The 15,812-nt window shown below is 35.4% G+C and overlaps 1 protein-coding gene across 1 annotated transcript in view; it reads left to right on the top strand.

Moving 5' to 3' along the window:
- LOC122808699 (alpha-2-macroglobulin-like protein 1) overlaps positions 1-15,812 on the top strand; it is a 1,234,219-nt gene that overhangs the window by 566,758 nt on the left and 651,649 nt on the right. Inside the window, exon 13 of the mRNA XM_044079685.1 lies at positions 2,697-2,766. Coding sequence (XP_043935620.1) covers positions 2,697-2,766 — 70 coding nt within the window. The remainder of the gene's footprint in view (positions 1-2,696; positions 2,767-15,812) is intronic.

The following is a 15,812-nucleotide window of genomic DNA, read 5'->3' as shown; positions in this document are numbered from 1 at the left end:
CCAATTGGTGCATTAAGAGTAAACAGGACCCCTCTCAAGCTGGTCCTTTCCTACCTATGTAAATTGCTGCATTCAGTGTTGATTTATTCTTCAGTGAAAGTGCATCTCTCTGCCATTTCAGCTTGCCTTCCCCTGACTCCACCTCTGGCTTCCATGCTAGATGTCAAGCTGTTTGTGAAAGGGGTCATTCATATCAGGCCTCTTTGTAAGCCCTTTCCCCCACCTTGGGACCTTAAGTTTGTAGTAGAAAAACTTACACTAGCTCCCTTTCAGCCAGCCCATTCTTACACTCTCAAGTTTTGTACTTGGAAAACAGTCATGGTAGTGGCACTCACTTCTGCCAGGAGGGTATCCGAGATCCAAGCCCTTATGGCTTCACCTCCCTACCTTGTCTTCCATAAAGATAGGGTTTCCCTAAGGACTAACCCTTCCTTCATTCCAAAAGTAGTTAATGAGATCTCCTTAAATAAGACCATTAACTTGCCTGTCTTCTACCCTCAGCCACAGAACTCCTCAGAAAGGACCTTGCATTCCTTGGATGTTCATAGGCATCTGAGGTTCTACTTAGATAAGACCAAGTCCTTCAGACAATCTGATCAACTTTTTGTCTCCTTTCATCCAAGGGCCTTAGGCAAGGTTGTGTCTAAACAGACAATTGCCTATTGGATTTCTAAGGCTATTGCCTTCTGTTACTCCTTTCATGGGAAGTAGTTGAATTCATCTGTCAAAGCCCATACTACCAGAGCTGTTTCTGCTTCAGCAGCCTTTTTCGAGGGCATTGCTTACTCTTCTCTTCTGGAGGCAGCAACTTGGTCTTCTGTACATACATTCACCAAGCATTACAAACTGGATTCCATCTCTAGGGTTAGAGCAGAGTTTGTTAGGTCTATTCTGCAAGGTCTCATAGACTCTGCTCCCTTACCTGTCACCCACACCACTAGCTAGACAGCTTTTGTACAATCCATAAGGTGAAGAATACTGCAACATGAAAATAGAAGGACATAAAATAGTTGTGTAGGAACTTACCATAACCATAGATGTCCTTATGTCCTTCTCTTCCATGTTGCAGTATTCCATCCCACCCATCTACTTCCCTTCTCTTTGACTATATTATAAACTTGGTCCTCCCCCTGACTACTGGCCTTGTGTCTGGGAGGGGTTTATACCTCCTTTACTACTCCTGTTACTGGGGGCTCTCTTTATGAGGCAGCCAGTACTGATTTAGGAATGTGCAGACATCACAGATATAGCTGGCATCTGTTTATGGCTCTTACATGCAATTACGCATGTACCCCTGCTTTCAAAACTTTGGTATACTGGCAAAATGTCTGGTGCTGGTGGCAGCAAATCCCTAAGGAGAAGAGTACTCCAACATGAAAGAGAAGGACATCTATGGTTATGGAATGTTCTTATACAACTATAGTTTACTCACTCTAAAGACCTAAACCTGGTATGTGACATAAATAGAACCTGCTGGAGGGACATACTGGCTCTTCCAGAGGCTACCACACCTTTGGAATAGACTCCCACATCAAATCAAACAGAGCACCTTATTGGCCCTCTTCAAACACAATCTGGATGATTGAATTGGTAACTGTAAATTCACCCGGGGGGTGGGGCGTTCTACCTGTGTCCCTCTTGGACAGGGGCAATAGGTGCTGATCATGGTAACAAGTAAAATTTGGCTAGGCATGTAATGGTCCTCAGGCCATTAGCCTAGTAACTTCCTATGATCCTATAAATGTGTATCTGTGCATTTGCATGCATCTACATCATAGGCTGGCACCCACTTAAGACAAGATTCTATATCTTGAATCTACTACTGAGACAAACTCCTCCACAGCATATTAATGAATTAATATATTATATTATTGTATTCAAAACTTTTCTTGCCTTCTTCGTCTGGTTATTCCTGGTTAGGGGTCAGCACAGCAGATCACCTGTTGACTCATGATTGGCAGTGGAGTTTTATGGTGTCGAGTTGCCAGCCCAGCACCCAACCTTCCAGAGAAGGCACACACATGCACACACTCACACCTAGGGCCGATTTAGAGTGTCCAGTCCATCTACAGCATGTCTTTGGGATGAAACCGGAGCACCCGGAGGAAACCCATGCGACCATAGGGAGGACATGCAGACTTCACACAGAAGGCACCCCGGCCCAGAATTGAACCAGAGAGCCTCTTACTGTGAGGCAGCAATGCTATCCGCTGCACCACCGTGACCGCCAAAAACTTTTCTTGCATAATGAGTTCTATTTATCTTACTTAAGGCCTTATATGCAATAAACTATCATATAGTTTCATATTTTCTTCAGTGTTCTGAATTTTGGTATACTGTGCTGTGAATAACACATTATTTGACCACTCTAACATAAATTATACTAATACATAAGTTAATCACTATGTTCTAGCCGTGCAAAGTATTTTTTTATCAAGATTAGCATGAATTGGAACATGCTATTGTTTTAGATTCAAAAATATATATTTTCTTTCTTAATTGATACTGACAGCTGCATATAGTTTTAAATGATGTGGTTTTATTTTCCATTGTATTTTTTGCATATGTATATAATTTCACAGAGGCTTACTTTGACTACTTTACTTATGAGCAAAATATAGGAAGTGTAATATTCATACCTTTGCTCATTCTAGATGTTACCAGCACAGGTAACCTTTCTTAAACTTATTTTCCAGATCATTTCAAGAGGAAGTATAATCTATACTGGCCAGGAAAAGGTGTCAATACCACAATCAGCAAACCAAGGTAGGGCAGATAAACATGGTAAGTCCTTCAGTAATAATTATGAGAAGTCTGTTCCAACATGAAGTGATATGCAGGCTCGAAACCTTCAATAGCTACAGCATTAACAAGCTTTATTGTTAGGATGCTGCTTGAACTGATGTAAAATTGATATGTTTAAGCAGGAAGGTAAGCTCAACAAACCATATAATTTCTTGTTGGAGAACACAACAATATCTAGTTTAGGTATGGACTCTACAGATTTGCTATGTAAGTATAGGGAGCATGGCAGAATGTTAGTGTGCTTGTTTCTGGGAAGTCTGAGTTTTTGCCACACAACTCTAGTACTGCTGTATCTACAAGGTTTGCATCCTCTTTTCATATTTCTTAACTTCTGCATGCAATAAATCTATACAAAGTCAAAACTAATGGAGGATAAAAGCCCAAAATCATGGCTACATTTTAGATATTGCTCTTATAAATTCAAAAGTTGCTAGAATAACAGGTTTTGCATTAGCATGCATTATTTGAAAGACATGAAATCTGAAGCTCAAAAGTATTTTTTTTTCTCAAAAAACGTTTTATTGATTTATAAACAATACATTTAGGAGTTGTATAAAAATTAACAATTTGAAAAAAGCAAAAACAAAATGCAACTCTTGGAGTTAAAAAAAGAACATTGAATAACAAATCTCAATATATACAATATATACAATTGGTAACCATAGAATAAGTTATAAATTAAGACATTATATACATTAATGTAAAAAAAATATGATTAACAAAATAAAAGTGCTAATCATCAAGACCAGAAAAAGAACTCTAGAAGGTATTAATTATTAATAATACTTAAAATCTTCTCCAATACTCTGTTATTTAACGTCATTTTTATTGGACTCTTAATCAAGTTTTTTTGAGCATCAATATATAAGTAGGCCATTTTTTGAAAAGTATCCCAACTTAATTTTGTACGATCAAGCCAATTTTGAGTAATGTAAAGTTTTATAAGCGAACAAATAAAAACAAGTACATGAGTATCCAATTTGGAAAGACAAACTATCGGTATATGAAGTATAGCAAATTCCCAGGACAACGTAGACTTATGATACCCCATTCTCTGCAATCTTACCTTCAAAGAGGTCCAAAGTTTATGAGAAAAATGACAATACCACAGGATATGTAAGAGGTCAGCTTGGGGAAAAGAACAACATGTGCATGATGGAGATCTACTGGCATTAAAATTTATTTAATTTATATGGAGTATGATAGGCATTATTGCTAATCATTAATTGTGTGTAGATCAATTTCTTGAATGGAGTAAATTCTCTGGTATTTCTAATTGCTAAAAGTTTTTGATTCTCAGTTATTTGAGAATTATGATTCAACCAAGTATTTGAAAAAAGACAATTTTGGTCTAATGTTAACTTGTTTATCAGTTTATAAGACTTTGTTAACATTTTCACTGATGACGATAATGTTTTAATTATCATTTTTAAATTATTAAGATCAAATTCTGTAGGTTTTATGAGATCAAACTTTATCATAATTACCTCTCTTATTTGACGTAAAACTGTAGTGTATTTCCAACTAACTTTTAGAGTCTTACGTAAATTTGCTAGTGACAGGTCCTTATATTTCAAGATATCCCAAACTTTTAATTTTTTAATAAGAGGATACTTTGTTAGATTAAATGGAGAGTTATCTAACATTATGTTTGGATTAAGATGAAGTGGTTGAAAGAGGTGAAAAAACTTATCAAAGTTGCAGATGTTTAATAAATACTGAAAAGCCTTAATCTTGTGTTTAAGAAAGGTCGAAATTTTACAAGTGTTCTTCATATTTAAATAAATAAAAGGATGGCTTCTGGATTTATATTTTTAGATAAAATATAATGATACCACATCCTTACCCATAATGGGCACTGAATACCTTTAATACTATTGTAGTTAGATATAGTTAATAGCTTATTTGCTGAAACAATGAGATAGTAAAGGTAGAAATTTGGTAATCCCAAACCTCCTTTATCTTTAGTAATTGACAATCTAGAATAGGAGATCCTAACCAATTTGGGAAACCACATAAATTTTGCTAATTCTTTATTTACCTTCTCAAAAAAAGACTTGGGAATTATCTGATCTGAAGAATTGAATTGATATAAAAATTTTGGAAGAATATTCATTTTAATTATTGCAGCTTTTGATAAAAGTGACAAATTTAGCTGTTCCCATCTATTCATGTCAGACATTATAGATCTCCATATTTTACTCATGTTGTTTTGAAATGAGGAGTGATTATTATGCTCTATGTTAATTCCCAAATATTTCACCCCAAAAGTAATCTGAATTTGTGAATCAGAAAACAAATACAATTTATGAACCTTATGATTTAAAGGAAGAATGTGGATTTTTGAAGGATTTATAAGATAATTCGAAGCAAGAGAGAAACGTTCAATAGAATGTGTTATTTTATTGAGGTCAGATAATGGAGTTTGGAAATATAATATTAAGTCATCAGCAAATGCAGAAAAAAAAATTTTGTGTTAAAGATCCTCGGAATATTATGAAAGGTGTTTTGAGTAATATATAACAACAGTGGTTCCAAGTATATATTAAAAAGAAAAGTTGACAAGGGGCAACCTTGCCTAGTACCTCTGGTAATCTTTATAGGGGAAGACGTACAACCATTTATATAAAGACAAGTATACATATCCTTATATAATGTTTTTATTAAATTTATAAAGGATATGGGGAAATTAAAACATGTCATAGTCTGAAAAAGAAAATCCCAACATACTCTATCAAACGCATTTGATGCATCAAGAATCAATGCATATATTGGGTTAGAATCATTTTTTAAGAGATGAATAATAGATTCCAGAGTCAGGGTGTTGTCCCATGCATGCTTATGAGACATAAAACCTGTTTGGTCTTGAGAAATAATTGAAGGTAAGACCTGTTTTAATCTGTTGGCCAATATCAATGATAAAATCTTTATGTCTAAATTGATTAAAAAAATGGGTCTGTAATTTGAGGGGTTTGTTTTCTCTTTATTATTTTTCAGAATTAGTATAGTTTTGGATCTGTCCCAGTAAAGATCAGATATGTCCTTGATTTTAATGTAGTTGTATACTTTAAAGAGAAAAGGAACAATTACCGACTTAAAGGATTTAAAAAATTCCGGTGTGAACCCATCTGGACCAGGAGCTTTACCTGATTTAAGTCTATCAATTGAATCTGAAATTTCTTGAAAAGTAAGAGGAGCAGAAAGTAAATTTTTTTGATGTTCATTTAACTTAGGAAATCTCAAAGAGCTTAGAAAACTATTTATATGATTATTAATCAACGAATTGGATGATTTAGAATATAACTTTGTATAGAGTAAAGTAAAAAGATGTACAATTTCCTTATCTGTATTATATAATATATTTTTGTGTAGTAAAGATGAAATTTTAGGTCTATCGAAATTATTTTTAATTATTCTGGCTAAGATTTTAGATGGAACTTGAGCCCATTCTGAATAAGTAGCTAGTAATCTTTGATCTACTATAGAGAGGTTATTCTGATGAAGCAAGATTAGTTCTTTTTGACAGTCTATAATTTGCTTTTCTAGAACGTTATCTTGATTTAGTCTAAATTGATTTTCGAGATATTGGATTCTAGACTTTAGAAAAACTTCTTTTTTATTATATTGTTTTTTAAGGTATGCAGATTTACCGATAAACATACCTCTTATTCTCGCCTTACATGCAGCCCATTGAATGTCGTAAGGAATATCTGTTAAATCCAGATCATGTTCCATTTCCTGAATTATATCAGAACACTGTTTACATATATCTTTATTTAAGAGTAGATTGTTGTTTAGCGACCAATTGTTTTTGTGAATATTATTTTTATCATTATAAGTAATGTTTAGATTTAGTATAATTCTCGAGTGATCTGAAAAAAATCTGGGTTCAGTATAAAAATCCAATATAAATTTTGAAAGAAAATTAGAAACAAAAAAAAATCTAATCTAGACCAAGAGCGATAACATTTTGAATAATATGTATAAATTTCTTTCTTATTTGAGATTTTTATAAAATGCAATGGGTCAATTAAATTATATTCCAAAATTAAATCTTCAAGGGCCAGAGATGCTTGGTAATTATTAGAAGTGGGACAGTTAGACCGATCAATTTCTGGGTTTATGACTGCATTCCAATCCCCTCCTACTATAATATAATGATCCTAATAAGATGTGAGTATACTATATATTTTTAAAATAAAAGAATGTTGTTGACTACAAGGACCATATAGATTTAAAACCAAAAGTGGTTTATCGAGATTATGAAAAGCAGCTGTAAAAAGGCACCATCTACCTTCATTGTCATATTTCTCATCAATTATACTCCCTGAGAATTTATGTTTAATAATTATGGCCACTCTCCTAGAATTAGATGAGTCCCCAGAAGCTACTATCTTCTTAATCCATTTTTTATTCTTTTCCTTGTCCCAGCCATCATGAGGAATATGAGTCTCTTGAACAAAACAAATATTGGCTTGTGATTTAAATATCAAATGGATTAATAAGGATTTTTTGGCTTTGTTTTGTATTCATCTAACATTCCAGGGCTCAACTATTATGTCATTTGTCATAAGAGCAATATAAGCTGGATGTTAAATTAATGAAAATATAGTATATTAACCTGAACAGATTAGAACTGATACCCAACAGAAAAACAATACATCTCTTCTGGTCTTGATTAAATATTATCACAACAATAAAAGTATCCACAAAGAGATAATAATTAAGGAATTATACACTTCCTTCTTTCTAACCCTAGTGCCTGCCCACCATTCCCCTATTACAGAAGGAAGATCAAGGAAAAAGAGAATAAAATTAGAATTTATGGTTACCAAAAATTTCAATTTAGTACAAAAAGCTTTACTTATAGCCCTTAAAAGGGCTAAAACCCACACAATAAAACTAAACATATTTACAGATCTGTCTAAACTCAAGACGTCCAACATATTCAATCTCTATACAGTTGCAACCACCTGCTCCTATAATTCAGAAAAATCTAAGATTTAAATGCTTTTCCTCATCAAATGCATGTGTACATTTTGGTATATATAAGCAGCTGATTTGCAATTTGTCATATGAATTGCAATGAATGATAAAACATAAGTTTGGATTACATAGTGTACCTGGAGTAGATAACTAAAATATTTTATGTATATCCAAATATCTAACTAAACTGTAAAACAAAACATGTTCAGAACTTTAATACATTTAACTAGGACTAATAATTATTAATCTAAAAGATAAAGGAAAACCTGACCCCAAAATAACATCTTGTGCCATTTTCTAAGCAGAAATAAATTAAAATCGAATATATACAATCTTAATAAGAAGATAATATTCATGACAAAACTTACTTTTGCCAGAAGATAACATCCACTGACTCGATGAGCCATTATAAATATTAACCTATTACTAAGCAAAGACCAACAGCATATGCATGTTCCATCTTAAGTGTCATTTATGAACAACATCTCAGTAATTAAATCATTGTTCAGATTACAAGCCTATAAAAACCAGACTAGATTTCCTCTACAAGAAATCTAGTATAAATATACTTAACGCAACGCTTAAATTTCAATAAAATGGAAATAATATACCTTCACAAATCATAATAAAACACAGGATCAAACAACAAAAGTGATCTGACGTGAAAGATCTACCACAAAACATTAGGGTTATTACCACACAGTATATATAACCAGGATATCAGCCATAACAGATCAAACAACTGTCAAGCCATTCAAAGTAGATATCTGACCAAATTAACCAGCATTTGGGATGAAAAACTACCCTTATCCATGACGTAGGAAAAATAAATTCCTAAGAATATGTAAAATGAGAGACTATAGGAGTAACAAGCGACAATATTACAAAATAAAACAATAATCATCAGAATCCATAAAAAACTGTATGTATTTTACCCCAAATTTGGACAGCCATCTATAAATCAGGTATACACTGTTGTCATTTAACTTGCAGCCTCAGACATGACATTATAAACATAAAATGACTTTTTCCAGTTAACTTTACTATATACCATTACATAAAAAATCACCATCTAAAAATACTTCTACATGTCAATGTATATTATTATTCGTTCAAAAAAAAAACAGAACATTTGCCATTAAATAAAAATGTCAAATAAAACTTTAATATTTATTTTTATTTATTTTATTTTACATTTGTTGACTGGGCTAGTCTAGCTGGAGATATTTCCATTTTCAGTAGAGGCCTGAGGAGAAAAGCTCCACAGAGAATACAAAAAGGAAACATACTTGTGTTTTAAAGAAGGTTTGAATAGACAAAAACTAACAACTGTACAGTTACTTATTATTATTACTAAGTGAGTTAATTACTGACTCACACAGTCCACAAAATAAGACAAAAATACCTATACAAACATAAAATACTAAGTAAGATAACGATATTAAATGAAATAATTACCACACACAGTTAAAGTCAAAGACATTATATAACGTTAAAAAATACTTTGTCAGATATTGATACAGGTAGGAAGTACAAGAAAAGAGAGCTAAGAATAAGGGAAATTAGAAGTGATTAGTATAGAAAGGAGAGCAAGTAAGTAGGTAGGAAGTAGGGGATAGTTTTGAAGTAGAGTATAAGTAGTGGAAAGTTAATCAGGTTTACTACAGGTGCACAGCCAGTGATTTTGGAAGTGCAGTTTAATGTTTTGTTTGAAAAGAGGTAGTGATGTAATCTTTGTTATGTTGCTAGGAAGTAAATTCCATTTTGTACCTACAGAATTGGTAAAAAGAGCGTCACCAGCAGTGTTATTTGATTTTATAGAACTAGCCAACAGTTTACCAGAGGAGCGGAGAGAGTTAAGATTATTGTAGGGGATTATGAGTTGAGAGAGTATAGGGTGTTCATTGGTTGGTATAGAATTTTATGGGCAATAGTGAGTTGTTGGATTGCAAGATAGTTTTGAAATTCTGGCCAGCCTAATGGTTTAAGGTTGAGACAATGATGCGTTCTGTAGGGGTTCCCTGTGGCGAAGCGAGCAATGTTATTGTAGCAGGTAGCCAATTTAGTTAGGTTGTTTTTCTTAAGGTTGGTGAAAATGGGAGAAGCATAGAGAAGAGTGGAAAGCAGATGGGAGTGAGCAATCCTGGTTCTAGAGGAAGGTGTTAGAAATGGTCTAATACGATATAAGGATCCTATTTTCCTATTGACAAGTTTTATGGAGTTGTTAATGTGTTGGTTGAAAGAGAGATTATTATCAATTGTAATACCTAACAGTTTAGTGGTAGAGTCAGGAGAGATGATAGTGGCATTGTTAGAGGAGATGGTGAAGTTTAAAGGGGGTCCTAGATGTGGGGGTGAAGAGGAGGAGTTTAGTTTTTTTAGCATTTAGTAAGAGGAATCGACTAGAGAACCAAGTTTCAACGGTATTAAAGACTTTTTGAGTATGAGATCTAAGTTCTGAAGTGGATGGTGCAGAGCAGATGAGAGTAGAATCATCAGCATATTGAATGCAAGTAGTTTGAGGATTGTATTTTGGAGATCATTAATGAAGAGGGAAAAGAGAAGTGGGCGAGAATAGAGCCTTGAGGAACTCCGATAGAAACAGGCAAGAGAGAAGAGATGTGGTTATTCCAGAGAACAGCTTGTTTTCTGTTGGTGAGATAAGAAGTAAACCATCTAATGGCAGGGATATCAAAGATAGGGATTCAAGAGTATTGATTAATAAAGAGTGGTTAACCATGTCGAATGCTTTGGAGAGGTCAATGAAGATGGCAGAAGAGAGTAGATTTTTGTTACGGTTCCGGTTAATAGTGTCTACAAAGGAAAGGAGGGCAGTAGTAGTACTATGATGTGGTCTGAAGCCATGTTGACAGTTGGCTATGATGTTGTGGAGAGAGAGGTGTTGTACAAGCTGATGGTGTATACATTTCTCCATTATTTTGGCCAGTGGAGAAAGGAGAGCTATAGGTCTGTAGTTAGAGTAGTCAGTGGAGTTACCACCTTTATGGAGTGGGATAATGTGAGAGACCTTCCATAAATCAGGGATGATACCTTCTTTGATTGTCCTATTTATGAGAATAGAAATAGGATATGCGATAGCCTTGGCAGCTTTTGTAGAAAGAGTGAAGGTAACTTGTCAGCAGAGGGGGTACAAGGTTTTAGTTTGAGAAGGAGTCTGTATATGTAAGATGTAGAGATAGGATGTAGAGAGAATTTAAAGGCAGAGTTTATAAGGTTACATGTTGGATGTGAGTTATTAGCATTCAATTGATTAGCAAGAGCTTGTATAGTTTCAGTGAAAAAAAGAGTTGAAAGCATCTGCAGTTTGTTGAGGGGTGTCAGGATCAGCATTAAGTGGGGAAGGTGTTTTAGAACTTCCTGGGGAGAGGAGTCTATTGACTGAAGACCAGAAAAGTTTTGAATTATTAAGGTGAGTTTGTTGTAGATTAAAGTAGAATTTCTTTTTATCAGCTATTATTGCCTTTTTGGTTAGATTCCTAAGCTGGCGGAAGAGTAGAAGATCAGAGTTATTTCTGTGTGATCTCCATGCGGCCCAGACTTTATTTCTAGTGAGAATAAGTTTTTTGGTATCATGAGAGAGCCAGGGGGCAGTATTAGATTTAATTCGAATGCTACGTTCAGGAGCATGTAAGTCGAGAATGGATAAAAAAGTAGAGTTAAAGTATATTACTGCCTTTTCAAGAGGGAGTATTTTTAAGGGGTTCCAATTACAAGCACTAAGTTCAGACTGAAACCGTTCTGGATTGAAGTTTTTGATGGTGCGTATGTTTCTTATAATGCAGGGGTTTACACAATCAGCCTTTTCCCTTGTTATGAATGTTAAGGAGTGATCGCTAACATCATCTGGCAAAGTTCCTACTTTGTAACTATCTTTGACTTTATTTATAAGAATCCAGTCTAAAATGCTTTCTCTATTACTATGTTTGTTGAGCCTAGTAGTTGAAGTAATGGTTTAGATAAAACCATGGAGGTTGATATGAGAAGAAGGATTTTCAGCAGTAATGCTATTCCAGTCTATGTTCAGGTCACCTAGGATGATAGTTTCTTGGAGATATGTGGCAGATATCCAGCTAAGGTAATTTTCGAGGATAGGTATGTTATTGCCAGGTGGTAGGTATATACATATAATATAAAGTGATTTTTTGGAATTTAATTGGAGTTTTGAAATGATTGCTTCTACCTTGCTATCTTGAGTTGGAGAGGCAGGAAGGGTAATAATATTTAGATGATTTTTATAGAGAATTGCAACTCCACCACCTTTACGGTTGGGACGGTCAAGTCTTACCATATTGTAGCCTTGGGGAGTAATTTCAGTGTCTTTAGTGGAGGGCTTTAGCCAGGTCTCAGAGATGCAGAGAATGTCAAATGAGTGTATATGAAGGAGGGAATGTACGTAGGGTATTTTGTTGTTTATGCTTTGGGTATTAAGATGTCCTATTAGGAAGTTATTATTGAGTTTGGGTATGGACATTAGGGGAGAGGAGAAAGATGGACCAGGGTTGGGGTGGATATCTCCAGCTTGAAGGTTAAGATTGATAGGTTTCATAGTCAGGTTACATTTTAGAAAGGTTAGAAATTTAGTTTTGTTATCAGAAGGCAAGACATATTTGAGATGTGTCAGTCGGTGGAATCTAGGTAGTTGATAGTTAGGGGTAGAAGAAGTATAAGGATATGAGTTTAGAGGATAGAGAAATGTAGTAGTGTGTTTATGTGGATTGAAAGGTTGGGCATACAATGGTTTCTCATAGAGGAATAGGAGGTAAATTGAGCATAGGGTGGAAACTAGTAGGGTAGAGAGTGCAATCTGGGTTGGCAGGTATGGAGCCATAGTAGAAGTAGGAGTGTTTGTGAAAGGTTAGAGAAGTATGAGAGGATGTGGTAAAATGGTGTATTTTATTGTAGAGTAGAAGTATAGAACAGTGTAGGAAAGAAAAGAGAGGATAGGTGTAAAACAGGGGCAGGAGTACAGTAGAGGAGGTGAGTCTTAGTGTAAAAGGAGTATAGTAAGGAGGTGTAAGTGGAAATAAAGGGTAGAAATAGATAGAATAAGTGTAAGTGTAAGGCTGAGAAAGGGTAAGGGTGGGTGTGGTAGGAAGTTAGGGTGAGTAGGAGGAGGATTGGAAGATCAGAGTAGGGGGTGTGTCCAAGGAGCTTTAAGTTTAGGACCCCTGGGGGTGGGTGGGAATTGGGGGTAGGGAGGGGAGCAGAGTGAGCCCGCAGGGAGAACGGAGCAGGTAGAAGCAGGTAGTCAGATGGCTAGACAAGAAACAATCAGCTGAGCTGGATACTGAGGATAAGATTGGTAGTGAGGAGTAGGTAATAGCAGAGATAAGCAAGGAGTCTGAGATGGAAAAGGTGGTTGCAGACAGTAGTAGTAAGGGTAAGGAGAGAGTATAAGGTAATGTCTGGAAGGTCAAAAAGTTTGATAAGGAAACAAGAGAGCAGAAGGTAAAACAGGAGGTGAAAGCTGGAAAAGGGTGCCACCTAGTGGCCGGGTCCGTTATTGCAGGTGAGTTAGAGGGGGAGTAAGCAAGTTATAGAACTGGGAGGGGGTGACTACAAGAAATAGGAGTTGTAGTAAAGGTTGGGAGGCAGGTGATAGTAGTGCAAGAGGGGGGGTAGAGACTGCTGGCTGTCCTGGCCTAATGCCCAAGTTATATCCCTTAATGGGTTTGGTACAAGGTATACAATAGTTTACAATGTTCTTAGCAGGTTATGGACACCAGTGACATACTTTCTTATTCGTCTTAAGACAGGATGCAGGGAAATTAAGCTGTTAGATGCCACTGAAGTGATTCTGGTAGGATTCTTTCCACAGGCAAGTTGGTTTCAAGAGACTAGTGCAGGTAATAGCACAGGAAGAATATGGAACTGAGATGAGGGAGAAGAGACAAAGTGGTGTAGGGGAGGAGAGAAAAAAAAAAGAGTTAGCAATTTCCAAGGTAGGACAGGTACTACTTCACAGTAGAAAACAAACACAGACATAGATAGCAAACAAATACATATTCCCTAGGAGTAGCAGCAAATAGGTGTAACATTTAAACCAACTATTCAGCAAATTAATACTGTAGCATGTCACAGCAGATAGCATACACTCAAAACATATAAAGCAAGCATGTAAATATTCCCTTAGAAGTAGGAGCAGTAGTTATTAAATTTAAACCAGCCGTACAGCACATTAATACTAAGACAGGACACTGTTTCCAGGCTCGGTAGGACTATCCTCTACATGTAGGATATCAGCTATGAAGCATACCCTATTTATTAATAGCAATCTAAAAGCAGCAGTTATAAACAAGCAATAATATAGCTAGGCTTTTCTGATAGGTTCAGCAAATCATTTCACATATTTGATATATAATCTATAATAAGAAGGTTACTGCAGTAAAATACAACACAGTAGATTAAGTCCGGGAAAGGACAGTGCCAGACTATAGAGGTATCGGATGCAGCAATAAAGTAAGCACAACACCATGAGGAGTCTCTGCTAGGTTGCCTGGTCCCTTAAAAGCTAAAAGAAGCACTAAAGTTATAATGCGAGTATGCCAGCGGTAGCGGTTCAGCTCTAGGAACCAATCCAGCTATTCAGAGTAATTATGAGACCAGCTGGATATTAAAATAAAAAAGTTAACGTCAAGCTGTTTTATATAGGGAGAGCAGGGTAAACAACACGTTCAGAGTGTCTCGGCTTAGCTAGTGCATTATCAAAAGCCGATTGCTGGTTTAGCACAGGCGGTTTAGTATAAGCGTACTCAGAAAGGCTCCGCATGGGAGGCGCATCTCCAAAAGCCGTCCATGGGCTAAAAACAGTCAACGTAACCACCACAAGCAGTTTTACATTCACTGCTTGACACTAAAGCTGAGAGGTAAACTATACTGACAAAAGTTAACCATGTTTAAAATAAACATTGAAAAACCATCTCGTTATAAAATGAATATGTAAGTAACTTTTTGAACAGAAATATTAGTGTGAGCACATATCTTGAAATGCATTTCACAGTTGCATATAATAACTGATACAACAGTCCCCTTTTAAAGAAGACATAGCCCCTGCATTACACACTTATATTATTTGACTCTTGCCCTATGTAGATCAAATATCAAAGAAATCTTCATTTAGAATACATTCACTGGAGAGAATCATACCAATTGCGTGTAGTAAGGATATATCCGTCTTAGCGACGGTGTCTATGAAGCTTCTTACATATGTACAATGCATATGTAGCTTCCAGCAAACCCGTTTAGCTTGCTACAACAAGTTAAATATGAAGGAAACCTGTACACATCAGTAAGTCTTCACTAGAGCAACAGGATACAGCAAGAAAAATAACTTGAACTGTATATCGTCGATTTTCATATTACCAGATGTTCGTATGCGCTTCAGTTGCATACACAAGCGATGACGTCACTCTGAAGCTCCGCAAATTCAAGAGAAAGAGCGTGGTTATATCGGAGAGTCCTTTGCTGCGAAAGTGAGCAAACTGACACTTTTTGAAGTCTCGAGAAGTAAAAGGATTCCCTCCAAAATGACATTAAAGTACTATCAGTAATATCAGAATATTTACATAGTGCCCTATACGTTGTTATAACGGAACACAATGTCAGCAACTGACTGTCAGCAATGAGAGCATTATAATATAAAAACTAATGATGACTGTTAATGATAATAAAAGAAACTTGAACATACAATAAAAACAGCTTAATTAACTGTTTATAAAAAGACATTTATCAGTCAGTTAAGAATTTAAATAACTTTTTCTTTAGAGACAAAATGAATTAGTTGAAAAAACACTAACCCATTTAAAGCTTGATAAAGAATGCAGTACTAAGACACAGATTCAGGAAGCTTGTTGAATATTTTTAAGAATATTTATTTTGCTTCTTTAGGATCTGTAAGGGTAAATCTTCTGTCATTATAAGTAAAAGACATGGTATTGGGATAACTCATTCGAAACCTTATCCCTCTTTTAATAAGATCTGCACAATAAGGTGAAAGCTTT

Source organism: Protopterus annectens, chromosome 8.part0, assembly GCF_019279795.1.
Source record: "Protopterus annectens isolate FY-2018-M chromosome 8.part0, PAN1.0, whole genome shotgun sequence".
Lineage (NCBI taxonomy): Eukaryota > Metazoa > Chordata > Ceratodontiformes > Protopteridae > Protopterus > Protopterus annectens.
The sequence above is the reverse complement of the archived record's forward strand: the minus strand, read 5'-3'. Positions and strand labels throughout refer to the sequence as shown.